Raw genomic sequence first — 27,107 nt, 5'->3', positions numbered from 1 at the left:
CAGACTTGTGTGAGCCGAGGCGTCTTGGTCCTTCAAGGCAGCAGCGGCAATGTTCTCCGGGCACAGCACGAGTGACAGGGACTGGACGGCTTCGTCGTGATTATCATTATCAAAACCCTCGAGCCGCATTCGGACACGCAGGTTGATCACGCCCTCGAGGGGGGAGTCGTCGTACTTTACAAGCAGATCGACAAGGCTGAACGAGTCCGAGGCTTCGGCATAGGCCACGACTAGCTTGCCGTGGAGCAGCCATGAAGCAGCAGCAGCAGCGGCAGCGGCGGCAGAGGTGGAACCGCGTTTCTGAGTCGGCATTCTGTTGAGAAGGAAATAAGTTAGTGGGGTCTGGATTGACCTGACCTACTGGTAGTGTTGTTGTTGTTGTTGTTGTTGTTGTTGTTGTTCTCTTTGTGTATCCCCCCTGCCTGCTCTGACAAGATCTTTTGTGATGGTAGTGCAGCAGCAGCGGCGGAGGTGACAGCCAAGACGGTGGCAGCAGTAGCAGTGGTAGCAGCAGCAACAATAAAAGAATCTGTTCTTGACGGCGGCAGCGGTGGTGGAGACGGTTGGTGCAAGGCAAGCCAGGGAGACCTTGGACAAAAGAAGAGCGAACCGTCGGAATGTCAGCCGGCTCGTGTTCCTGCGGATTCGCCTCTCTAGTAGTGTCTTGTCGGCCGGCGACCGATCACTGCCCCCTCTGATGCAACAAATACATGTGCAAAGAGGGTCCGATTACTGAAAAGTACAGGAATGGCGAACCTGGGGCCAGAGCGGACAGACACCGAGAAGCGATTCGGCGGACCAGCGACAGTCCCCGACGCGTTTCTTCGTCCGTCGCAAGGCGCTTTGGGACTTGAGCTCGAGAGAGACTTCTTGGTGATGGTGGTGGTGCAGTCAGTCGTCGAGGGGCGACAATACGGCGGTGACGGTGACGGTGACGGCGGTAATGGAGGTCAATAAAAAAGATGGACGGCGAGGGTGCAGGGGGGCTATAGCTATAAATGAGCTAGTGGAGACGAAAGACAACAGAGAACGATGGAAATCCATTGGAAAATTGATGTGACAGGATGAATATTGATCAAAGTCAACGTGAGTTATTGATGGAGACGAGAAAAAGAGATCTGATCACGATACAATTTGATGGAATGACAACCCAAGGAAGGTTAACAAACTAATACAAGTTCATGAACAAGAGGTCAATTTTGATAATATATTGCTAGGTGTTGGTGGAACAAAAACAAAACTTGATGAGACGAGAGGCAACACATTACTTGTAACAGAAGACAAGAACAATGAGAGCTGTGGACCTACTGTACTTGATGGAATTGGAAACTCGAACGGGAGACGGGGACTTACAGTACTTGACAGCAAAGCGGATACTGAGTATTGACCAAAACAATATTTAGTTCTTGTACATAGCGCAAAATCAAAGTATGGCGATTTGCATGCTTTTGGCCATACAACCTTTTTACGCGAAAGCTGTATCTAGAGATTCTGTAAGCTGTTTGTAAATAGTTTGAAAGTGGTTTGAAAGGGGTTTGGGAATGGTTTGGAAATGGTTTGGAAGTTTCATTAAGACTGTTTGTCGCGTTATAGTCCTCGACTTTCTGAAGGTCAACAAGATATGCATAGCCATCTGGATGAGTGTCTGGATATTTAGGTAAAGCGACTACATGTTTAAGAAATCGAGCACGTAAGGCACTACGAGTATCGTTTGTAAGTGTAATAAGCTCTAGTTCAGGCTCCGGCTGTATAGGTAATTAGTTCTTAAGCGGTATATAACTAATTCCAAACTTATTACGAACCCAATAAGGACCTGCAGTTTCTTGAAAAGTATGCTCTGCTCTCCATAAATTATCTTCTATCTTAACCGAAGGATGGACAGCTTCCGCTGCTAGATTATTGCTAAAGAATGACATTGGAAATGATTTGGAAATGATTTGGAAATGATTTTAAATAGGTTCTAAACCGATTTACGATCTGCTGTACAAAGCGCGTAAAGGAAAGAAGGACGCAAAGCTGAGCCCACCATAAAAGTTGAGCCCACTATGCGAAATGTCGACCCTACTATGCCAAGATCTTCTCAAGCTGAGCCCACCATGCCAAGGGTGATACTTGGCGCCAAGCATGGTGGGATCAGCTGCTAGCGTGGTGGGTTTCACCGTGTCCTGGAAATTTCCAGATTGGGCTTCAAACTTCCTACCTGCGATCAAGGCGGCTCTGGACGGACAGGCTAGATTTTCTTGCCAAGGCAATATATAGTATGGACTTAACTAGACATTGTGCGGCCGCGTCGGAGAGTGGCCTAGCACAGCACGGGCATACCTAGTATGTATTGTTCAGACGCACGTGGGAAGAGGGCGTCTGAGAAAAGAGACCTGAGAAGCAGCAGAAGTGTAAGCGGGCTTGACGACTTGACAAGAGGGCTGGGTAACAATTGAGTGAAGGAAGCGCTCGTCCTCGTCGTTTACGCAAAATAGTTTTACTGTGTTATACCTAAAGATAGACATAGAGCTTTGACCAACAGTGCGCCAGTCAACGGAGTTACAGTACCCCGCCAAAACAATCCGGTGTTTTTCCGAGAGCGTCGCAACCATGACTTGATCTATCTTATGGATTACCTTATAACTTCGACTCTCTTAATTCTACAGAGGTATATTTAATATAGATTATGAAGTATTGATCAGAGAATCAGAAAGGGGGGTCAAATTGATTGTATCTACTCAGTACCTTGTGTACCATCCTTTCGCAGCTATAACTGCCTCGACTCTCTCGTTCATATTTAAGTGTCAGGGTTCGGAGTCAGGAATAAAGATCAGTACGTAGATATGGGTCCAAGCTATATGACGAGACGTAGACAAGGGAGGAAAGACAGTACGAGGTCGAGGACAGGGAAGTACGGCGTTGAAGCCACGAGTCAGGAGTATAGGTCACGCGACCTATACTAACTCAGGTGTCACGGTGATCAACGACCAAACCGTGACAGGGCCCAACTTATAATAAGGTCCTTTAAACAAGTGTTAGCAGCAGTCTTTAAGGTAGAAGCCTCCCTCGAACCAGTGATAGACAGATTAGTAAGGAAGGTAGCTAAACACCTGCAGACTATCTTTATAGCAGAGGAGGACAATCCAGCGTAGTTAAATATCTGTTACATTAAATTTAAAGGAGAAACGTGGTAGTCCCTATTACACAAGACTTAGCGGCAGCATAAAGCGAGATATACTTTAAAGAACGGCCCGATACGAATACCATTACAGCTGTAAATAGCACCTCTATAGCAAGACCGGTCTACTTAGTGCGTTACAAATATAGATGAAGTAAGGAGATAGCTACGTACAGCACAGAACTACGGGCCTGTAGTTTTATATATTAACGCTTTTATGCAGAATAAGGTAAGCGGGTGTGCAGTAATAAGAAAGGTCGGTTTGTTTACACTATGAGTTATAAATAAGGCGACTATCGAATAAGCTAAGACATGCTCGGTCTTATCTACGGAGCTACAAGCGATAAAGATAGCGTTAAATTATATCCTTACCTTATATAGTCCGAACTATAAACATGTGATTACTATAAACAGCTAAGAGGCACTTTAAGCTATAGTAAAGGGCAACGGTATTAAGTAAGGCAGAGAAGCACTTTAAGGCACTCTTTAAACGCTTTAAGACGCCGAACAGAGTAGACTTAATGTAACCTTTATTTAAGTACTAGCATATATAAGAAATGTAGGAAACGAATATGCTTACTAAGCTGCCTAAACTACTATAAAGATAAGCACGAAATTATTTAGGAACTTTAACGTCTAAATTAAGGAGAGCGGGGTAGTTTAAACACTTCTTATTAAGGACCTTACAGAACAAAGGCGTTTAGAAGCTTAGACACTAAGAATAAATAAATAAGGTTAATATATATGAAGGCTAAATGCAGCTCTCTTAAGTAAGTACACGCTTAAGCTTTACGGAGCGCTAAACTTTAAGTAAGCGGGTATTCTTGTATAAGCAAGAACAAATTATACTTATCTCCGATCCTATTTAGCAAAGATTAAAGTCAAGGAAAGTAGTAAATGCAAATGTAGGCAGGAAGACATAGTAGCTTACGTGCTTCTTTAGTGCTAGCGTTAAACAAGTATATAAGTAGAACTTAAGCAGATAGCAGGGAACAGATAAAGTGACTTATCCTTTTTACTAAAAGGGTACAGTAAGAAAAGAGAAATGCACACAAATTAGCTAGTAGATGGCCCGCTTAAGTAGTGAAGACCGAATTTGAAAATAGTGAAAGCGATAGTCCGGTTTCTTTAACAGACAACTAGGATGGCAGCTATCCCTCCACAGCAACAAGAGGGTGGCGATTAAGGAACAAGGGGCGTTAGGGTTCTTCTTTTATTATCCGTGAGGCTAAGCAACAGATAAGAAAACGAGGGAACGACATTAGACAGCTCATACGGACGATAAGACTGTAAATAGCTTGATAGACTAATCAATCAATCAATCAATCAATACTGGGTAGACAGGAATAACCAATCAGTGGATCATCGGCCCTCTGCTTAGCAAGGATATCATACGATCATCGGCTTATGGCTATGTGCAGTTGTCTGAGGCAGGTGATATTGCTCGCTGGATCTGCTAAGGACGTGGCTACTATCATAGCCTTTGTGGGTGCTACTGTCGTAGCCATAACAGGAGTCTCATGATCGCATACCATGACAAGGTATGCATAGTGCTGAGGCAAGGGCTTCTGTGGTACTCCAACTCTTCGATACTGTTCATAGGTGAACGTAAAAAATGTCCATTCGTCGATCTATTCAGTATTCTAGCATTAATCATGCATCCAACTTTGATCCTAAATCTTGACCATGAGCTTTGATCCGACACGAATGTAACGGACAACAAAAAATCCAACACATGCTACCACAAGCGTAGTACCACTCCATAAGTAAACACCAGTGATGTAATTGTTTGATCCGGCAATGGCACCGGCAACTGGCGTACCGATTAACGCACCAAGACCCATGATGGTGAAGCCCATTCCCATCCGCGTACCGATCAAGTGGCGTCTGTCAGGCGGTGTGAGCTGAACAAATATTGCAGCGGGGAGTGAGATATATGTGCCGCTAGTCAAGCCGTAGAACACTGCGATCGCGATCATGCCGGCGGTATTGTCGACCGCAATAACGGAGTAGGACACCACGGCATTGAGAGCTGCTGTGGGGATAAGCATATTGAGTGGTCCAATCTTGTCGGCAGCTATAGACGGAACGACACGGCCAATTATAGACGCGGCGTTGAGCATCGGTAGAAGATAAAAGCTTAGATTCTCTGACGCGTACTCTTTTGCGCGAGCGGTGAAGGGAATGTAAAAGAAGGGAATCAGTAGGCCAATATAGCCAAAAAACCCACTGAACATGAATGCGAAGACCGAAGGCTCGGTGAAAGCTGTCTTGTCGAATATGGCGCGTCTCTCCGGTGGCTTTGTGCGTAGTTGCATAGTGAACAAAGGGATTACGAGCATGCCTAATGCCATAAATCCGATAATCCGCACGGCCCATTGGAACCCAAGCTCATGAAGAAGCTTGTTAAACATGATAGGATAGATAATACCACCCAGTGAGGAACCTACTACTGACAAGCCCACAGCGGTGACCAACCAAGTGTCGAAATATTGCGAGATAACTCCGAAGGAAGGGATGAACAAGAAGCCCGCTCCGAGGCCGATAGCGAATCCTTGAGCAAGTAGCGCTTGCCAGAACTCATGGCATAAGGACAGCATCATATGGCCAAAGACAATACCAAAAGTACCGACGCACAAGAGGAAGCGCAAGTGCCCAGCATCGAAGATTGGGCCTGTGATGGCGCCAACCAACAACATGAGGAATGCCTGGATACTGCCAATCCAAGAGATGTTGGATGAAGTCGACTCAAATAGGTCGCCAGATTCATAGTACGACTGGTAAACCCCAAATGTGTTCATGAGACCCCTGGTTCAATCAGCAAATTGGTCTTCGCCCCGAGCGATGGAAAATACCATGTATTGAAGAAAAGCACAAAGGCACCAACCACTTGCAACCAGGCACGGTGTCCCCCGTTGGGCAGACCAACGGCTTTTGCTTGTTCTTTGGGTTTGCTGGACAAGTCTATCTCGCTGGTCTTTCGCTTGTCATATCTGTGGCCAGAGGTAGTGTCCTCAGTGTTGTTGATGAAGTTGCCGATACTCTTGTCACTATTCTTACTGCTTTGGAGCTCCATTGTTGGATTCGCCATTATAGTTGAGTAGAAAAAGATCAAGCACGGTCAAGGGAGTATGATACTGATGCCATAGAAGTGGCTTCTGATCTCATGACGTGATAATCCGTCGAGAAAGCGTGCGCCGATATATAAAACCATTGCAATCCAATTTTGATGCATTCAGCAATCACTCCACAGCTAAGCTGCTGGTGAACACACTACCGGGCTTCCATTCTGTTATTGTTGGATGCACCGCCGACCTCGTCCGCGTGTCAGACATTCGTCCGCCGAGATCTCATTCACTAAGGTAGCGATCCGTCCGCCGAAAGCTCGCTGGTTGTTCCGCCGAAACATAATCACGTGAGCTGTCTCCGCCGAATCCCCGCTGCTTTATCAGCGATCAAGTACATTAGCCTTCCTGAGAACTAGGACTCGGACTCCGTCGACTTTTGTGGTGTTATGAAGGAATTTAGCAAGATATGTCTACGCGGCGAGTGTTGCGCAAAGGAACTCACAGCTGCTGGGAATGTAAGCGACGAAAAACAAGATGTGTCTTGAGCTCCTCGGCCACTGGTATCACTTGTGATAATTGTCGGCGGCGAGGTGTTCTATGTATTAGTCAAGAGTTTTCCGAGAAGGCTGTTGCCACAGCCGTGGGGGCTCTTCCTGGCTCCGCAGGTGATAGCTCCATTGCCCAGAGCCCGGAAGACCTCTCGAGGCGTGGCTTCAGAGCATTCGACAAGTTTACAACGAGATCCGAGTCTTTGCAGACTTCCGATGTATGTCTATATTGTCATTTCCAGTCCACAGAACCATAGTCATCACTAACCCTTGTTCGTGCCAGTCTGATATGTATTCGAAAAGAGAGAGACTATCTCACCTGCTGCACAAGTCGCTGCCTTCAGCGGAAGATCACGCGAGAATTTGCAAAGCAGGTCCTCGCCTTACTGTTCTCGCACACGAGGTCTTGACGATGCCATACACTTCACTGGTTCAGAACAGAACAGGCAAGCCCGATAGTTTATTGGTACTGCCGGGCCCAGACAAGCATCCGGTCCTGATCGCTCGGTATATGCTCCTGCTTGCTAGTTTCCTACAGCATATTCACCCCCATCTCCATGAGACATTCAGAGCCCTGTCACAACCGCCACGAGCCATGTCAGAAAGACTCGCAAATCTTGCTATTAGTGAGGTCACAACCAATGATGAACTGCTTGGAAGTATCGAATACCTGGAATGCGTCATGATTGAAAGTGTGTATCACGCGAATCTCGGCAATCTTAGAAGAAGCTGGATGACTTGCCGGAGGGCGGTGAGCATCGCGCAGCTCATGAGTCTGGATCGAGCGAAATATCGTGCACAATATTCGGTACTTGATGCCGAGACTAAGTACTATCCGCGGACCACGTGGTTCCGAATTGTCTTCTTAGACAGCTTCCTTTGTCTTTTGCTAGGCTTTCCTCAGGCCTACCTCGACCACAGTATGGTTTTCGATGTGACACTCGAAGACTCTCCTATTGCAAGGCTGGAGCAAAAGCACTGCCTGGTCGCCTCACGTATCCTTGAGCGTAACAATTCGTTGCCTGATTCTCACGACTATGCAATAACGCAAAGCCTTGACCTTGAGCTGCAGAGAGCTGCTAGATCTCTTTCTAGCAAGTGGTGGTCGATACCAAGATTTGGTGTGAATTCAGACGATTCGAGCTCTTTATTCTGGGACACCCGGCGGATATTTGCACAGGTGCTCCATTACAATCTTCTCAATCAGCTTCATTTACCGTATATGCTGCGCTCTTCGTCGCCCGAGCATAGACATGCGTACTCCCGCGTCACCTGCGTGAATGCCTCGCGGGAGGTTCTCTTGCGGTTCATCGCTCTACGTGATTTCAACAAAGTCGATTGTAGCTGCAGAATCGTCGACTTTCTCGCTCTTATGGCCGCGATAACCTTATTACTGGCACATCTGGATGGGCATGCCTTGTCAATTAACAACACGCTAGCACACCAGTACCAAAGCGATCGCGCCATGATTGAGGAGGTAGAGGACAATATGAAAGCAGTGAATCGACTGAACTCCGATGCCCACAGCGCGCATAGTATCGAGTTGCTGGGTCAACTCCTAGCACTGAATGTTGAATCGGATGATGGCGATCCGCCTGCTTTACGGAGTGTAAGCATCTATGATACATCCACCGATGTAGAGCCAGCGATTCGGACTGCCGACCCCATTGTAAATATCAACATTCCCTACTTCGGCGTTGTCAAAGTCGCTCGTCAGAGCGTGAGAATGGAGAGCCATCAGTCACAGTCCAACAATAGAGCTAGAGGACTCCAAACTCAATCACAAATAGTGGATGGGACTAATCTCACAGCCCCACATGTGCTCCCTTCAGAAGTCTCAGAATCTCTTCCTGGTCTTACCGGATTGTACCCAGACTCCAATGCCAGTAGCACGACTCATAACTACGACGATAACACCAGAACCTCAGAGGTAAGTGAGCGTGCTCGCACAACACCGATGCTACAACTGGAGACCCCGGCTGAAAGGTCGATCCATTGTCTCGGAACAACTGCAGATCTTTCTCAAGATGTGATACGGTATCCTAACTCGCAGCACGGAGAAGACCTCGGACTCGCTGCTGGGGGCGAAGACTGGGCTCTCCAAGGCGTCGATCTCGCTTTCTTCGACAGTATGATGAAAGACACAGGGAAAGAGGTGAGCTGGGGTGCAGAGTGGTCCACAGATAGATATGGAATAGGTATCACGGGACCTGACTGAACTAGACGAGGCCGTTAGATTGATCACATCCGAAATTGCCAAATAGTGAAGGGAATAAGAATACACTGTCAAGGGACGTGTAACGGCATCTCGTAGTTAGATGTTTGTTCTTAGCGAGTATGTTTATCGAGCCAAAGCTCTCGAACTTTTTGACCAAGCGATTGTCATCACAATGATTTTCACGTTACACTGCGTGGGACTTAACCCACTGGTCATTATTCTTGCTAGAGACGACTTCATCCCATGATGGTATGGTTTGGGTTATGTGCCGGATCCTGTAGGACGATATACAGAATGAATTACTACATGTTATCGAAACATGCAAAGAGCTAGCAAGATAATCGACAGGATCTTGCCTCCACCAATTGCCACGATCATCATTGCCCTGGCAGATCTCCACAAGACAGATTCTGCTGCTGCGCATCGCGTAAATCTAATTCGCCTCTTCAAATCGCCCATCAAGCTTGTTTATACACCTTGCAGACTACGTTATCTCTAAAATTGCTCATAGCCTGTTCAAATGTTCACTCCTTCGGCTGCGTAGTCTTCGCCATAAATGAGTTTTCGACCAGCATGCGCCGTATTCTCATCGAATATGAAGGTGAGGTTGAACTTCCCATCAGCTTTTACCATCAAAAAACTGACAACCTTTCCTTGAAGAGCTTTAACTGCGAAATTTCGGACCACTTCTGACTCGGATTCGTAACGCGTTTTGGTCGTGGTGAGAAGAAGTTGGCCCTGAGGATTCTCAACTCTAATAACAAGAGCTCGGCTCATCTTCCAGCAATCAGTGGTGTTTCGTGTTTCTTCACGAGTCTCATCATGCCTTAGCCGAGATACAACGAAAGTGCCCAGGATCTAATGCAAGTTTTCGGATATCCTCGTTGTGCAATACTGACTACAAAGGAGCTTGTGCTTAGTCGATGACTTTATGATCGATAGTGAATAACTCCTCAATGAATGGTCAGTAACCCCTAATAGATCTTCAATGACTACTTAGTAAATGGTTAATGACTAAAAATGAGGCACTTTACACTTCACTTGCCGATGGTCTCGGAGCTTTTCTCGTTTTCAGTCATTTAACATTTACCGAGTAGTCGTTCGACTAGTCAGAGGTATCGTCAAGGGATCATTTCTATCCATTAAGTGTTCATTGGCTAATCGTTATGAAATCACTGACCCTTGATTAGAGATTTATCAATCGTTCATTAGAACTCCACGACTCTTTGGTAGACAGTGATTGATGGTTCACTGGGTGTCATTCACATAGAACGAGTTCCTTCGCATTTAGGTCTTGGAAGGCCTTGTGCAGGGGATCATTGGCTGTGACAGCCTTATCTAGAGATACAGTATGATACTGTGGATCTACCGCATTAGGAAGGTGGGGGCTACTACAGTATCTTACTGTACAGTACTTGTGTCTTGCCTTTCCCCTCCAGGACACAGCAGACTGTACGGCAGCCTGTACTTGATAAGAGATAATCGGTGATACCCAGCTGCAACAGTTAGGAAGCTCTTGAAATTGCACTGTCACAAATTCGTTCACGCGCTATCTAGTGACTTGTTGGTGATACGGCAAAGCCACTTGATAAACATCACGCAGCGCTATTAATCGGCAGTCCATCCACCATCGTTATCGCACACTCTTCTCAGCCTGTTATACAAATAGTTGCAAAATAGCTACAATGGATGCGATATTCGCCGAGTATGCTAAGCGGCAGGAAGTCCTTGGGAAGAGCTCTCATCCTTATGCCACGGGAGTCGCCTGGGTTGAGGGCAAGCTTGTCCCTTTATATGAGGCCTGAATCCCCTTACTTGACCAAGGTTTCATGCATAGCGACTTGACATACGATGTGCCATCGGTCTGGGATGGCCGCTACTTCCGCCTTGGAGCCCATCTTGATAGACTCGAGGAAAGCTGTGCGAAGATACGACTGCAGCTGCCCTTGCCGCATGAGCAAGTAGAAAACATCTTGGTCGACATGGTAGCCACTTCAGGGTCAAGGACGCGTTTGTCGAATTGAACAGTTACCCGTGGGATTCAGGGTGTCCGCGGCCACACTCCCGGCCAAAGCTTCAAGAATAATCTCTACATGTTTATCCAACCCTTCGTATGGGTTATGGAGCCAGAAGTTCCGCGGGCTGGAGGCACCGCAATTATCGCTCGCACGGTACGACGGATCCCCCTTGGCTCTTTTGATCCCACGGTCAAGAATCTGCAATGGGGCGATTTGACTCGTGCTCTTTTCGAGGCTACTGACAGAGGTGCTACATATCCATTTCTCACTGATGGCGATACCAACTTGACGGAGGGCTCAGGGTGTAATATCGTCCTGGTCAATGATGGGGTCCAATATACACCGGACCGTGGGGTATTGGAAGGCGTCACGAGGAAATCCGTGATTGACGTAGCACGATCTTTGGATCTCGAAGTGCGGGTTGTTGTCGTCCCAGTAGAAATGGCCTACAACTCAGACGAGATATTCATGTGTACAACTGCTGGAGGTACCATGCCAATTACAGTGCTTGACGGAAAGCCTGTCAATGATGGCAAGGTCGGCCCAATCACAAAGAAAATATGGGACGGATACTGGGCTATGCATTACAATCCTAAATATAGCTTCGAAGTTCAATATCACCACACACAGCAAGACGAAAGAAGCCGAAGAAGCAACGTCGCTAAACTGGACAGCAATTAGTAGAGGTTACAATTCTATTCACATTCCATTACTTGCGATTCTAGGTCCCTGAAAGAATTGGTCCCTTCACGGCTGGTGGGACTGATGGGACTGGTTGGTCGGAGGCCATGGTTAGGGCAAATGTGCAAGGATTTGCTTGTACTTGACGCTGACAGCTTAGGTTTTTCGTCTGCACTGTTCTTTCACAGACTGTCGGTACGTTTCGACGTGACGAATCTCTGGCTGGATTGTAGGCATACTACCGCAATCTGTCATCTGTGCGTTAATGGTGCCTAAGTAGGGGACGAGAAGAGACTCATAAGCAGCCATTAAGTACTCGCTGGATAGTCATTAATTACTCATTGAGACTGACTATATCTATTCGATTAATATTAACTATATCAGAAGTCTTGTGAGGTGTCAAACGATACCACTGGTACTGTGATATCCTTTGCGTGTGGCAGCAACCTGCATTCATCTCAAAGTCATTGAAATATGATTGAAAACATAATGATATGTCTTTGACGTTCAGACTATAGTAGAGACATTTCTCGACTTACTAGAAGCATGGCTAGTCTCGAATCTACGTTGAATAGTGACGATTGGTCAGAATATATATTCTTAGAGAGCCTGAGAGGTGCGTCAGTCAGAAGAGCGTGTTCATTCGTGTACAAGAAAAGCTCGTTCTTGGTCAATAAACCTCTTATGAACAAATTGGTGAAGATTTGATGAATAATTGAGGATGTCTAATGAGTAGTCAACGAATGCCTACTCAAAATTTTAATGAGTCTTGAATGAATAGTCAGTTACTTCTCGACCAGCTGATGAGTACACGGTAAATACACAGTGACTAAAACAAGAGTTCTTGATACTACGAATTAGAGACGTAGAACCGTGGTGAGGCTTGATGAGACCGTAGGGTATCTAGATAGCCTAAAAAGGCGACATGTATCGCTTTTCCAATAGCCTGAATAGACCTCGTTGCGCTCACGTAGCCGTGTACTCCGTACTCGCATAAGATCTCCCTAGACTATTAGTTCCGCGATGATGTGTCGCTTATAAGCGAAAAGGCAAAGCAAGGTACCCTAACAACGCCTTGTTCTCCGCGCATTTATGCTTGGAAGAGATGGAATCTTAACTTGAAAGTACTTTGAAAAAGCCACAATCCGCCGATGAATCGACCCAATGGATTTTCGAAATGGGGTCGTGGGCATCGGATACTCTACGCCTAATCGGTTTGATCTGTGACCTGGGGGCGGACCTGGGGACCAGCGCCAAGTAAGGTGGAGTCACCAACCACCCCACAGCAGCCGATTCGGGGTCGGGCATTGATCAAATACCGTCGTGCTGTGGTCACGGGCAATTTTGCAGCGGGGTCGCCAAGTAGGAATGTCAGAAGATTTGGGGCGATCAATAAAGATACCGTACGTTGTTCGAACTGGTCCGCTAATGCATCGCATGCATAGATATACTTGTGAGGCAGGATAAGAGAGTGGAAGCATAGCGATCGGGCTGCAACGTAGTGTGTTCTATAACGGACATATATCTTATCGAGTAGGAAATGCACTTGAGGAGATGTGTCGAACGCCCTACCAAATGTGATCACTACTCGCTGTCTAATGTAACACTTCAATCCTTCATGATGACCACCAGATACTGCGAGCGCTAGGAGGGCGACATCGGCCCACAATGACGCATTTCCCTGTAGTGATCCTTGCGACTCGCGAAAGTCAAATCACATGTTATGCTCGCTTCTGGGCAGATATAAGGTAACCACATATCCCTCTGTACGTTTAAGTAGGCCCTTGGTAGGAACATCTCAAGATGCGGACTCCCTCGATCGTATTACTTGGCGCATCATTTGCCTCTTACCTGGCGGATGCTCAGCTATTCAGCAATCAACTGACCAATATATCGGAGGTAGCATACTATGGATTCTCTCCTCCAGTCTATCCTACGCGCAAGTCAATCACTCATTCCTTCAAGACGCGTGCTGATATGTTGTAGCCCAAGGAAGCGGAGGCACAGATCCAAAATGGCAGAATGCTTACGCAAGAGCCATTGCTCTTGTTTCCCAGATGACTTTGGAGGAAAAGGTCAATATGACTAGCGGTCACGTTGGAACTTGTGTTGGTAATTCTTTCAACATCTCTCGGCTTGGTATCGAGCCTCTATGGTAAGATTGGCGACTCGTCAACCAAAAAGCCATGGCTAATCTCTGAAGTTTTGCCGATGCACCAAACGGCATCCGCGGGCAAGAGTTTGTTTCTGCTTTCCCTTCTCAGATCCTTGTTGGTGCAACATTTGACCGCCATCTGATGCAGCGTTATGGCGAAGCTTTGGGTCAAGAATATTACGACAGAGGAATCAATGTTGCCTTGTTACCTGTAGCTGGACCACTCGGTCGAATGGCTCGGGGAGGCCGCAATTGGGAGGGCTTTGGTGCTGATCCATATCTCTCTGGTGCGGGTATGAGAGCTGTCACACATGGCCTCCAATCGCAGGGCGTCATGGCACAGGCCAAGCATTTCCTTTTGAATGAACAGGAGTTCCGTCGTAACCCAGGCAAATACGGCGAGGCCGTTAGTTCGAATGCCGATGATCGTACGATTCACGAGCTTTACGTGTTTCCTTTCATGGACTCTCTGCATGCCGGTGCGGCGTCAGTCATGTGCTCTTATCAACGAGTGAACAACAGTTATGCTTGCCAGAATAGCGCACTGCTCAATGGTATTCTCAAGACTGAACTCGGCTTCCAAGGATTTGTTACCAGTGATTGGGGAGCACAGCTCACGGGTCTTGCTTCAGCGAACGCTGGACTTGATTTGGCCATGCCAGATTCGATATATGTACGCAAAACAAACGTCGACAGTCATGATACCAAGAACTAACACTCTGTGTAGTGGGGTAATAACCTGACTGAATCCGTTAGGAATGGATCTGTCGCTCTGTCACGTCTCGACGACATGGTGACCCGAATCCTGTCTTCCTGGTTCCGCTTGGAGCAAGACAAATCGTTCCCATCACCTTCCATCTATGCCTACAATGTGAGCCATGACATTGTTGACGTTCGAGGCAATCATGCAGCCCTTATCCGCGAGGTCGGTGCTGCCGGTCATGTTCTCGTCAAGAACTCGAATAATACGCTCCCACTCAAGAAGCCAAAGTTCCTGAGCATCTATGGATACGACGCAAAACTTCCTGACGCCCCTTGGACAACCTCGACCCGTTTCGGTGGCGGCTTCGATGTCAACTTCGGGTGGGAGACATTCAACGGTACACTGATCACGGGCGGCGGAAGCGGTTCGAACACCCCCCCTTACGTGATCTCTCCATTCCAAGCCATCCAGGATCGGGTGCTCAAGGATGGCGGCATTCTTCGATGGGATTTTGTCGGCGTCAATCCTACTGCATATGCAAACTCGGATGCCTGCCTTGTCTTCATCAATGCTTATGCTTCAGAACAATTCGACCGTACGTCGCTCACTGATGACTTTAGCGACCGGCTGGTGCGCAATGTGGCGACGAACTGTTCAAACACAATCGTTGTCATCCACTCTGCCGGAATAAGAGTCGTCGACAATTGGATCGAGCATCCCAACGTCACCGCTGTGATATATGGCTTGCTTCCTGGCCAAGAATCCGGCCACGCGCTTGTGGACGTACTGTATGGCGATGTTTCACCCTCTGGTCGTTTGCCTTTCACAATTGCAAAGAAAGAGGATGATTATGGGCTTCTTCTGAACTCCACTATTGACTATGGTCCGTTCCCGCAAGATAACTTTACGGAAGGTCTATACATCGACTACAGACACTTTGACAAATACAACACAACACCGAGGTATGAGTTCGGCTATGGATTGTCTTACTCGACATTTGCGTATTCGGATCTCGTGGTCGAGTCGTTGAATGGCAACGTGGCGCAATATCCTCCGCAAGATAATCCGGTCCCGCAAGGTGGACCAGCAGCTCTGTGGGACACTCTCTACAATATTACTGTGAAGATCACCAACACCGGCAAAGTGGACGCGGCAGAGGTTCCCCAGCTCTACATTAGTGTGCCTACAGCACCGAAATGGCAATTGAGGGGGTTTGACAAGACTCATATTCCATGCAATGGAACGACAACCGTGATATTCCCTGTAACACGAAGGGATTTGAGCATATGGGATGTGACCGCACAGAAATGGAAGTTGAGCGCCGGAACTTATCCATTCTTTGTAGGAGCTAGTAGTCGCGACGTGAGACTCGAAGGGTTCATCCACATTTGAGAACTCAAAGACTCTAGTGTACGCTACTACGATAGTTTGGTACTATATATGGGACCTCACACTCACGGAAGTGCTTCTGGTGACATGTCTCGACTTCGATTTGCTGTATAACGCGGTAGGAAGACTCTTGGGCCCTGGATTTGCTACCAAATCCAGATTCACCCTGACCCACAACTACCCAGTTGTAGTATTCCTTCGCTCATACTTAGCATCAAGACGTCCTCCTTTGAAAACATGAGCACCTCTCACAAAGTACACATATGGAACGAAGGTTCCATATGTGTTGTGTCGGCTACTATCAAAATATAATTTGTAAACCACGAGCACGCGTTGGCACTCTTTATTCCTCATCGCTTACGTCGCTAGTGTATATTGCCTCTTTCAATGATACCACGACTTCGAAATGCAGTCTAGTGATGTCATCAATCTGGAAAGGATAGTCAACTCATATTCGCGAAACATCAGACTCAAGTATTTAGTAGTAATAAGAAGATAGTTGAGACCATTCGCCCGCGATGCTCACCGTGCATTCCAACTACGTTGAGCAATTCATTGAAGAGTGACCACAGTTCAGGTGCCTAGTTTCTTTGTAAGTTACCTTGGTTGACCACAAGACCACAGAACTCTGAGTATACGAGAGAGCGGTGTGACATACATACCATGTCATGTAAAGCTTCTGTGTGCACCGCGCTTTCCACAGAAAGATCTTGCATCTTTCCAAGGAGTACCAGTGTCCTCATGCCAGCAGTGTTCGCATTGCGCCTGGTCTCTGATTTCATCCTCATGATCTCATCCGCATAGATCTGCTCAGCAGCCTTGACTGTCTCGTCCTTAAATCCTTGAGCCTCCCGCGGACTCCAGCTTTGAGACTCGTGTTGAAGGACCCCCAGCAAATTACGTAAGTGTCTTGTCCTACTCGCCTTCTGTGCGATCCGGATCTCGCTACAGTGTTCAAAGCGCGCGCTATAGTATTCTGCAGCCATTGCATCAATGCTCGAATAACCCATTCCTTGCACCGCAGACAATATATGTTTGAACCGATTCTCAAGCCCATCGGTGCTATGCTTCGCCGGGGTGTTGTCTCCCGAAGATGGCGGTGTCAGGAATTCACCCGACAATGCGGCACTTGTAGTCCCGTCCTCAAGACCGAGATAGAAGTCTCTTGATGCATCTGCTTTGTGGTCTAGTCGGCAAGGCAGACTCCTGGTAGAGACTGTTGATGACTTCATAATGTTTTATTTTGTTGGTCATGTCATCGCAGATCCAGCCTGGCGGAATGGAGAGGTGGCTGGAGTCTCGAACGGATCAAGATTCGTGGTCGAGAATGCCATAGGGTTGTGGCTAGAAGTACTCTTTTCGTGAGCTAACCACGCAGAGGTCTACAATGATGTCAGTGTCGCTCGTGCTTTGTAAAGGTGACCATCGACTCATCTCGCTAGGAACTACAGGGATACTACGATTCTCATGTTCGCTCATGCTATCGTTGTAGTCATGATGATTGTGATGTTCGAACCAATCGATTGCTCCATCCAATCCGTGCTCAGATGCAGTTGACAGAGAATCAGCGGGATAGGCATGATTCGCAGTCGCTTCCAAGGAGAGTTGTATGCTATTAGCATTCATATCAGGCCCCTGTGGGAATGACTCGTAAGTGTCACGCCTCGTCGCGTCTACAAATTGTCCGTCTCCGGTAAATAGTAGAGCTTCCCCTTGCTCGTTACGGATACGCTCCCCTGTAGTGTGACTGTATGAGTACAAGCAATGCATAGAATTTGGTGGAACTCACTTCGGCGACGCTGTGCATGTCTATCTTGGATCTTCCTCCGGGCCTTAGCGTCTTCAATACGCCTCCAGTCTGTGGCTTCAATCGTGACTGGAGCAGCTGACAAAATTCGAGAGTAATCCTTGTCGGCTTGATCGTTTTGAAAGCTTGGGTCATCTCCATAGTCGAAACTTCTGATATTCATGCTGGAGTCTACGTCGATATCAGAGGATACGATAGAGCTAATCGGTTGTAAGACATATCAGAGCTGGACTTCCGAAGGTATACAAGCTAGACTGAGTAGAAAGCATGGTGCGAAGTGGGAGTCCCGTGTTGAGGACGCTAATGGGCCGTAGACAGAATACTAGAACAAAGGCGTAATTCCTTATCTCGCAAAACACCTTAAGGCATCTTTGCCCGCGATTGATGTCACCCTGTGTCTGTCCCAGTAGAATGGTCGATTCCCATTAGCTGCATCTGTTCTCAATGCTATGCAGCACGACCCATTCGAAGCTTCAGGTGATCTGCCTTAGATGAGTAGGCAGATTCCAAGCCAAGTTGTATATGAACGAATCGGAAGTATTGATTTCGAATAATGCATCGCCAAAAAAATCCCGATGCCGGCACTTAATCATTTTTCTGTAATGTCATGATACACACGGATTTAGCTGAATGTTATAACAAAGTGGAGGAGGGATAGTAGTGTCACTGTGCTGTCACTGGTAGCGACGAAGTGGGGTCCTGACGATTAGATACAAGTACGATAAGGTAATTAACGTAGGTGTCAGAGCTTTTGCAAAGCTTCCGAATCGCTAGAAGCGGAAGATGAAATGAATCATTGCACTTCGCAGGATACCGTGATTGGTCGGGATAGCGTGAGAAGACTCCCGAGCAAATTCATTCGGAGAAGAGCTGATAAAATGCGGAGATCGCTCGCCTCGGCTAGCGTCCCAACATGATGTTATCAGAATATAATCAAAGAGGACTTTTCCATATGTGTATACCAGAAAAGTGGTTGGCGTGATAGTCGTACGATGACCAATAATCCCAAATACAAGTCCCGTGATTATGCTGGACTTGCTCTGAAGATGAGGTATTTGATGGATCAGACACGAAGAAGGTACCTCAAGACTGAATCTTATACATCGACAATAGCTAAGCCTACCTAACTAGGGACCTTAAGGTACAGTACGTTTGCAATCACAATAATGTACCTTGAATAGAAGGCACCTTAGCAAGCTTCGCGGCCCCAGAGATCGTAGTCTTGGCATTGCTTGATTATAGAAAACACGCTAAGAGAGGGGCCTAAGCGAACCAGGAGTGAAACCTGATTCTTGTGATGTCGACGTAGTGATGTCTAATGTACGCTCAGCCGATAGCCTGTACGGCGTGAGGTGGTGTCCCTTTTTGACATCTGACTTATGATGTCACCAACGATAGCCTCTGTTCGAGGTTGAGATCTGCGTCCTGGAGTAAGGCGACGTTCGTGCCATGAGAAGATGTAGTCCACGATATAGAAATGCTTGTAATTTCATGACAATTCTGTTTAAAGCATTGCACCCTGCGGTTGTCAAAACTGCTTGCCTGGCTACCTAGTCAAGCAAAGTCTCACCTCGATAACGGTGTTAACGAAATGTGACATTATTGCGCAGTCTGCCTCTTCCCAGTGAGGCGATGGTCATGCATTTGTCTATCTGGACTGTCCGGTGGCTGATGACTCAACGTGAATCGCTTTACCCACTTCTATATCATCGTATAAGCTCAATCACTTGTTCCACTCTCATAGATACGTGACTTACTTCGTTGCGACATTGCCGTGCTATGCCATAGCCATCAATATGATATAGATTACCAAGCTCATCAGGATAATCAGCCGCTGACTCCAGCGTCATATCGCGATTACAACGTATGTTCTCGCGCAGGTAATGGAAGCAATGGTCGATGTGATGAAACCGGGCGCGTTCTGTTGCGTCTAGATGCGCGGGGCCGTATACAAACTCGCTGGTATTTTGGACGAGCGCGCGATATTCGTCGCGAATCATCATCAAGCAGTGCATCTGATGACCCCAAGTAAGCCCGTAAAGCTTGCGTTCTGCCGACCCTCCGCTCGATAGCCCGGCTGGAAGTCCAAGATCGTTAGCATTGTTCAACCAGACAAATCCTGTCTCGAATGAGACCACGTTGGACCAAAGCGAGTCTTCGATTTGCGGACCTGAACTGGGTTGTCGGATGGTGTTAGTCTCGAGAACTAGGAGCTCTGGTTGCGTCCGATAGGCAGCACTGCTTGGTGACCCTGATTCACTCCAAGATATTTTGCTCGTGATGTTGAAAGCTAGAAGTGATAGAATGATACACAAGTCAACACCAATGATTGAGGCAAGGTTGATGATACGGTCGCGTTTGCGAGCGTGCCTAAGTCGTATCAGCTCATCCTGCAACTGGTTTTCCATGAGGATATGAGAAGAATCGGCGTTGGATTTGGTGTAGAGAACGAAGGTCAGGGTATACTTTCTGGGTCGGAAGTAAAGACAGCATCATGGCTTGCGACAAGTTGACTGCGTCGGGCAGAGACTTGTAGCGGACTTGCTCACGAGCGAATGTTTACATCAGTGAGGTGAGGTTGTAAAGCGATGAACGATTGACGAATCGTGTTATGCACTATATGCCGCTCCGCATACAATCAGTCAGCAGCATGGTCAGTGGCGCCATTTTGATCAAATGTAAATCACGCATCCAGCTTGGACTGTAGCGCTTTGAACCCCATATCGGTTGGGCAATACTCCTCGTCTGACCGTGCATAGTGCAGGTCAGAGAGCGGCTACCCATGCTATCGAAATCCAGAGCCAACGCTCCACACGATCTTCAGCCAGTAACTTGTGTCTTCCAAGTTATTTGCGCGTCCTGCACTATATTGAGACGAAGGAACACGGAATGAATGTAGTATAAGGCCATGAAGTCACTGGGATTCAACCGTAGTAGTATTATGGTGTTCTCAATGAATCTCTCGGAGATTTTCACACAGAAATTATACTCGTTCATTCCGTCATCAGATCCGGACAAAACCCACGAGGAGTCTGGCAGCGAAGATGAAAAGACAGCCCACGAGTCTCCTGCGTCTGTTACGCGCCTTTTCGTCGTCGGCCTTGGTGCCACTGTTGTGTGCACTTTCTTTCTAGGTCTTGCAGTCGGCATGCACTCAGTCCAGGGTGGATCGAGTCCGAGACATGGGCTCCCAGGTATGTCCCCGAAAGTCGAGTCTGGAGATTCCCGAGCCAACAGGTAGCCAGAACCAGTAGGTGATATCGCGACGTCTTTTCTGTACAACGAAACCTTCGCCGCATCACCTTCAAGTCCTGGCGCCGAGGACGCATGGCGTGCTTTGACTCCAGGTAAGTCAGCTCTGTACGACACGTTGATAGTACTGAACCAACACGTAAAATTTGGGTGATAGCAAACGGTGGCAAGATTCTGCACCCGGAACTGGCACCATCCGAGACTGTTGTAGGAGTTTTTCATCAGGTAAGAGCCCTGAGCCCAGTGCTATTCCTATGCTCACGCATTGTATTCCAGCTTCATTGTCTTCGCATGGTCCGCGTTGCATTCTATGATGCAGTTGAAGGCACATTCGATACATCAGGGCTCAATACTGGATCATGGCATACCGGTCATTGCTTCGATTATCTCCGGCAATCCATCATGTGTTCTGCAGACACGAATCTGGAGCATGGAAGGGCAGATGGATCTCTTGCGTGGGAGAGCGTGCATAGCTGCAGAAACTACCAGCGAGTTCTTGATTTCTCCAACAAGTGGAGTTCTGTCCCAAAATAGGGGCAGGAAGGTACAATTTGATTAAAAGGGCTTGGCACCCATGGGGACAGCTTTTCGGACACATCACTCGGATATATTGGTCATCAGAAGCACATATGTGGGGACTCGGCTTGTCAGGAACATGCATATATGGTGAATATAGGGATTTCATGCATGGTCAGCACTATCGTAGCACTGAATATGAAAGTACAGCGAGAAGGATGATCAGTTGCGTCGTGAATCTTGTAATCTCCATCACATGTGGCGCTGGTCTTATCACTTATGCTAAAAGTTCTACATACATATTGTGTACAAGTAATTCACGAAAGTTGTTGGGTATCACTCGTCCCGGAAGAGACGAGGAACTATGTGGCCCTCGAGATTAAAAGCAATGCCTTGGAGGTACAGCGCTTTGACCACTGAACAAGACTTTGAACAGTTGCAACCCAGACTGAAAACTTCGCCGAACGCATGGCATCGACGAGCATTTCTTTCACTTTTAATTGCTATTGGTTTCGCTACAGGTCTTACACTTGGATTCTTGCTTCAAGATAATGCGATATTGCACAAGCTCAAAGTGGAATCCCTGGATGTAACGAACGCCTGTCCAAATCCGGTGACAAGACTTGAGTGGCGCAGTCTCAGCCGAGCTCAGAAAACGGAATACATAGACGCTATTCAGTGCCTTGCAAGAAGTCCGTCGAGAATACATGACAATAGCACACTATACGACGATTTTCCCTGGACTCATAGTCATTTCGGTGCTTCCTGTAAGTTCATGCTCCAGTTGAGACTGACACAGCAACTTCTATTGACCAAATTCTATACAGCTCATGGAGCAGCGTCGTTTTTATCCTGGCATCGTCATCTTATACATTTATACGAGGTGGCACTGAGAGAGGACTGCGGCTACAGAGGTTACTTAACGTGAGTCTTAATATACTAATGGCTCCCGAGTACCGACATTTACGAAATGCTTAGATACTGGGATTGGTCTCTTGACTGGGAAAGTCTGGTAGATTCCCCAGTGTTAGACGTCAGTACCGGTTTTGGTGGTGATGGCGATCCTAATGGCGCTAAGACTGTTGGCTCCGGACGTTGTGTGATCGATGGTCCTTTCGCAAACCTACGTCCACTCTACTACAACATGAATGACAATCCACATTGTCTTTCACGGGGCTTCTGGGATGGTCAAGAGTTGGGACGGCTACCTGGGTCAGACGTCAGCCCTCGAGCGATCGAAGCGATTTTGTCCCAAGCTGACTACGAATCTTTCTTCCTTGCGCTTGAGCATGGACCACACAACGTGATCCCAAATAGCATCAGAGGAGACTTCCTGAAGTTCACCGCACCTTCTGGTAAGTCTAACGCTAAGTCCGCCCGAGCATAGCTGCTGACAGTCAGACTAAGACCCGTTGTTCTTCCTGCATCACACACAACTTGACAGAATATGGTGGCTATGGCAAAACAGACATCCTACGCAGAGATTGACAGAATACACTGGCAACTCGACCCATAATGCAAAAAGAAAAGCGGATTTACATGATGTCTTGCGAGTAGGTCCAATTGGCCCGGACATCCAAGTCAAAGAGGTGATGCACACTCGAGGACAGATGCTGTGTTACATGTACTGAGAGGTGATGATCCGAAAAGCTCACGTGTCAGCTAGGGTATCATGTATCTCATGGTATCACATGACAAGCCACTTTTCACTCAGGGGGAAGATGAGAACGTGATGATAATTCGAGATTCAGGCGCAGTGTTAGATTCACGATTGCTGAGCTCTAACATCAAATTCACCGAATATAAGGCGAGACTGTTTATAATGGGCGATTCGACACATGGTGAATTGTGATCAACCTCTGTAGAAGATAATAGGGACTTGTTTCCGATTATCTTGTGAAAATCATGTCGACTGGAACCATTGATAATACTCCGCTACCTCCGATCCACCCCTCTCAATGTATTACATGTGAACTCGCTTACTGACATTGCATTGAGCCCCACAATTCTACCCTGAGCTAAGGTCATAGCAGGCAATGCTGAAGACGCATTCACATTACCCGACATTATTAGACTAGTAGTGCCCCCGACGCGTTGCAATTTTCAGTGAGATCGATGCTTTTCCTACCACAACCACAAGTCCACACGATGCGCACGTTCTCGGAGCTCACTAATATCTATCTATGGGGACTTCTGCTAAGCATTGCAAATTGTCAGACGCCGGCAGGCTTCGTTCCACAAACCAAGAATGGAATGACGATACTATTCGGGGATCGTGAAGTCTCAGTAGGAAGCTATATCCCCAAACAGGGTAACATTTTAAACAGCGTGTATGGCCCGCATAGTCTGACCTAGTGTAGTCGCAGCTGTTCGACCCGAAATCATGCATGTCTCTCCTATTGATACCCCCCTAATGGCTATAATGATCGATCCAACACAACCAGATCAGCAAACACCAGCATACCCTCAACTACTCTATTGGTTCCAACCCAATCTCACAGAGACTAAGAGCCAGGATATGGTATACCTCAACTATACGGACTCGGAGGCCTTGACCCCGTATCTCGGGCCACAACCTGTCGATGATGGGAGATTGCACACGTACATCATCCTTCTATTCCGTCAGCCATCTAACTATACCGTATCATCTCGCTTCCCAACATCATTTGCTGAATTTGCTCAACGACAACACTTCCAGGTAAGACCTATGAATTTAGTATCAGAACGGTTCAGCTGATATGGGCTGTAGCTTGAGGAATACGCGATAAAGACTGGTATGGGTGACCCGGTTGCTGCTACTTACTTCCTCTCGGCCGTCAATTGCGTCCCTATGGCACCTTTCTAAATTTAGGGGCTGATGATATGGCACCTTATTTTGAGAGCTTCAAAAGAAATTGCGCTACCTGAACATGACAGAAAAACGCGATATGAGTTTCAATACTCGATTTACGTCTCCACTCTCGTCTAAAGCTATCTGATCCCTAGACAAACATTGATCTGCTACGCACAATCTCCAGGACCCGCATTTGGCAACGGCTTGTCTCTTGACACTGAGCTCAAATTTCAGCTGATGGATACAAAATGTATATTGAAGCTTGAGAAAATTTGCATATCGGATACCAACATATCATGTGCCATCAAACATTCTCTTATCTCATCCTCAAGGCTCACTCCCTCCAAGCTAAAAAGCCCTCAATCCGGAACGCGCCGACTGATCTACTTGAGCGTGCCTCCAGATGAGACACCGTCGACGTCGAGCTTGCTTAGACATAAGAGCCAGCGGTCTCGTCCTCACGCTTTCCTTTGACGTAGGAACCAGCGGTTTCGTCCTCCCGTCTCATGATGTCGCTTACAGCATGGCCTCCACAAACAACCGTTAGCATACTAGTCTGCGCTTGTCTTTATCTTTGTTTTACTAACCTGGAGCAAGGGGCAGGACAGCGGCGGATGCCATAGCTGCGAGAAGGGATAGAACAATGGCGTGCTTCATGTTGCTCAGTGATATTCTAGTGACGGTAACAACGAAAGAATGAGGGTACTTATTCTGTGGAATATAAGCTCTGTGACAGTCACGAACGAGACGCGCGATATATGTACATAAGTCTTTAATGTAGGACTCCACATTAGTCACTATATCCCAGCAGTCTTCACGGATTGTTACAGTGCAAAACTCCAGCAAGCAGACGCAACTCGCCTACCATTATGACGAGATTGATAATGCAAGGTCAGAGTGGTTCTAACACGATATGAAAACGGAGGGACTACTCAGTGGACCCGTAGATGATTCGCCGAGATAGAAGTGCACTACTATACGTAGCGTATGTTCTTCATGCATAGTCAGTAAATTAAAGAGTGATCTTCGCCTGACGCGACGATGCACTGAAGAAACTGCCTGCAGGTTGACTTTGCAGCATATAGTAATGGTTGAATTGACTACAGTCCATCCGACACTGTATGACTAATTGTGATGATGGTTGAGGCTGGCTGGGGTCAGTGGTTACTTTGGAGAACGTTTCATCCCAATCCCCAGTACTTCGCAATCGTCACTGCACGCAGACAATGTCCATACAATATCCTCTTTCACGCAATGGAAGATTCACAGCCCGAGATGAAGCCATCAACAGAATTGGAGAGCGTGCCCATGCTCGAGGCTGTTATGTCGCACGCACAAGAAGAGGCTGGATTGTCATCATATAAACCTAGTCCACGAGGCCACCTCCTCCGGTCCCTTTGGCCTGTCCTACATCTGTGTGCATTTCTGTTGTACAGTGCTCTCTTTATTGTTGCTCTGCTTAAGAACCATACCATAGTGCCTTACTGTTCTGACGAAGGTGCTGAGGCCGTAGGAGAGCCAATCATCTTTTGTGAGTGGGAGAGCGCGATCGATTGCACCACAGTACTGAGACCGATTATCAGCGCCTATGCAACATGCGATCCATGAGCAGTTTCAGACAATCTATGGCAATGTCCACGCAACGTCACGTTACAAGGGTCCACCCACCGCAGCTGTAGACAGGGCCTGGAGAGATCTGTTCAGATGTGCGTCCAACATACACCCGTATCCGTATTTTATGTTCGAAGGATGACTCTAATAGAAATCAGATAGCAATATACGCATAAACGCTGCAGACTTAGCTCTCAGGGGCCGGACGTCAGTTCAGCTGAACGACGGCTCGGGAGACTTCTTGGCGACTCCCGACACGTACCATCAGCTTCACTGCCTGTGGTATATTTTCCAGAATGTTCATCCCGAGTCTTACACAGTCAATGCCACCAACGTACCTATACTTGATCATCTGGACCATTGTATCGATGCCCTTCGTCAGCACATCATGTGCCACGCCACGGCGAGTCTCCAAACTTATTCTTGGATACCGGACCTCAAAATTCCCTGGGCAAATTTCACTGTAGACAACATTTGCGTAGATTGGGAGGAGTATGATGGATGGGCGAAGACTCGGAGTATCGACTTATACGACCCTAACGTGCTTCGCCATCCAAACCTGGGCCCGATCTTCCCGGATGGTAAACCAACAAAGACGAATTATAACGGTTAATCATAGGTTTAACATAGTGTGGCTCTATAAGCTCAGGCTTTACACATAGAAATGCCCATGCTCCTATCACAATCACAAGTATGTGTCCATGTAGCCGGAAGGTAGACAGTTCTTCAGTCAACAGTAATGGAAGCATGAGCTGCTTGGACTTGGACGAGGTAGTCATCGTCTGTGTAACCACAATTAGTATTATGCTGCACTGGAGAGGGACCATCAATATGCACATATAGCAGTATCTAAAGATTTGTAGTGAGAGACTGCTCGTATAGAAAGCATCTCAAGTTCAAGCTATAATTCCAGAAAGTCCAAGACAGCACATTTATCGTGTGTTTCGTGACTTCTCTCTCAAAGCAGGCCCAAATACCCAGAGCAGGAATGGCACAGGAGTTCCAATCACAATGGCTACAAATCCTAATAGACTGTTGCCCCATCCGTAGCCCAGTTTCTGATACATATCTGGTGCGAATAGGGGAAAGGTGAATCCCATAATCGAGCGCAGAAACGTCACTGCTGCCATTGATGATGCTGTACGCTC

The 27,107-nt window shown here is 47.2% G+C and overlaps 7 protein-coding genes across 8 annotated transcripts, besides 2 other annotated features; 5 read left to right on the top strand and 2 right to left on the bottom strand.

The window, feature by feature from the left end:
• Nucleotides 1–4,833: 4,833 nt before the first annotated feature.
• AAFC00_001973 (uncharacterized protein) lies at nucleotides 4,834–6,236 on the bottom strand (the record flags this gene model as incomplete). The annotated part of the gene is made up of 2 exons (XM_069341236.1): nucleotides 4,834–5,968; nucleotides 6,016–6,236. 2 exons carry the CDS (start codon nucleotides 6,234–6,236, stop codon nucleotides 4,834–4,836), a joined length of 1,356 nt encoding a protein of 451 aa, XP_069204750.1.
• A 1,135-nt stretch (nucleotides 6,237–7,371) lies between these two features.
• Nucleotides 7,372–8,994, top strand: AAFC00_001972 (uncharacterized protein; the record flags this gene model as incomplete). Its single annotated transcript, XM_069341235.1, has 1 exon — nucleotides 7,372–8,994. One exon carries the CDS (start codon nucleotides 7,372–7,374, stop codon nucleotides 8,992–8,994), a length of 1,623 nt encoding a protein of 540 aa, XP_069204749.1.
• Nucleotides 8,995–13,496: 4,502 nt separating this feature from the next.
• Nucleotides 13,497–15,943, top strand: AAFC00_001971 (uncharacterized protein; the record flags this gene model as incomplete). Of its 2 annotated transcripts, XM_069341233.1 has the most annotated exons (4): nucleotides 13,497–13,632; nucleotides 13,680–13,848; nucleotides 13,897–14,521; nucleotides 14,576–15,943. In XM_069341233.1, the coding sequence occupies 4 exons, from the start codon at nucleotides 13,497–13,499 to the stop codon at nucleotides 15,941–15,943; spliced, it is 2,298 nt and encodes a 765-aa protein (XP_069204747.1). The 2 variants fall into 2 exon arrangements, with proteins under 2 accessions (XP_069204747.1, XP_069204748.1); XM_069347966.1 differs by lacking the exon at nucleotides 13,497–13,632 and having other exon boundaries at nucleotides 13,775–13,848.
• A 1,341-nt stretch (nucleotides 15,944–17,284) lies between these two features.
• On the bottom strand, nucleotides 17,285–17,910 carry AAFC00_001970 (uncharacterized protein; the record flags this gene model as incomplete). Its single annotated transcript, XM_069341232.1, has 2 exons — nucleotides 17,285–17,676; nucleotides 17,730–17,910. The coding sequence occupies 2 exons, from the start codon at nucleotides 17,908–17,910 to the stop codon at nucleotides 17,285–17,287; spliced, it is 573 nt and encodes a 190-aa protein (XP_069204746.1).
• Nucleotides 17,911–22,485: 4,575 nt separating this feature from the next.
• AAFC00_001969 (uncharacterized protein) lies at nucleotides 22,486–23,146 on the top strand (the record flags this gene model as incomplete). The annotated part of the gene is made up of 2 exons (XM_069348525.1): nucleotides 22,486–22,870; nucleotides 22,923–23,146. The coding sequence occupies 2 exons, from the start codon at nucleotides 22,486–22,488 to the stop codon at nucleotides 23,144–23,146; spliced, it is 609 nt and encodes a 202-aa protein (XP_069204745.1).
• Nucleotides 23,147–23,663: 517 nt separating this feature from the next.
• On the top strand, nucleotides 23,664–24,360 carry AAFC00_001968 (uncharacterized protein; the record flags this gene model as incomplete). The annotated part of the gene is made up of 3 exons (XM_069348524.1): nucleotides 23,664–23,826; nucleotides 23,876–24,213; nucleotides 24,265–24,360. The coding sequence occupies 3 exons, from the start codon at nucleotides 23,664–23,666 to the stop codon at nucleotides 24,358–24,360; spliced, it is 597 nt and encodes a 198-aa protein (XP_069204744.1).
• A 497-nt stretch (nucleotides 24,361–24,857) lies between these two features.
• Nucleotides 24,858–24,890: a sequence feature (Short protein (AAFC00_001967, KAL1311895.1) was converted to a misc_feature.).
• Nucleotides 24,891–24,945: 55 nt separating this feature from the next.
• Nucleotides 24,946–24,987: a sequence feature (Short protein (AAFC00_001967, KAL1311895.1) was converted to a misc_feature.).
• Nucleotides 24,988–25,602: 615 nt separating this feature from the next.
• AAFC00_001966 (uncharacterized protein) lies at nucleotides 25,603–26,572 on the top strand (the record flags this gene model as incomplete). The annotated part of the gene is made up of 3 exons (XM_069341231.1): nucleotides 25,603–25,879; nucleotides 25,932–26,054; nucleotides 26,118–26,572. 3 exons carry the CDS (start codon nucleotides 25,603–25,605, stop codon nucleotides 26,570–26,572), a joined length of 855 nt encoding a protein of 284 aa, XP_069204743.1.
• Nucleotides 26,573–27,107: the final 535 nt, after the last annotated feature.

This window comes from Neodothiora populina (genome assembly GCF_041146345.1).
Source record: "Neodothiora populina strain CPC 39397 chromosome Unknown canker_contig_13, whole genome shotgun sequence".
Taxonomy (NCBI): domain Eukaryota; kingdom Fungi; phylum Ascomycota; class Dothideomycetes; order Dothideales; family Dothioraceae; genus Neodothiora; species Neodothiora populina.
The sequence above is the reverse complement of the archived record's forward strand: the minus strand, read 5'-3'. Positions and strand labels throughout refer to the sequence as shown.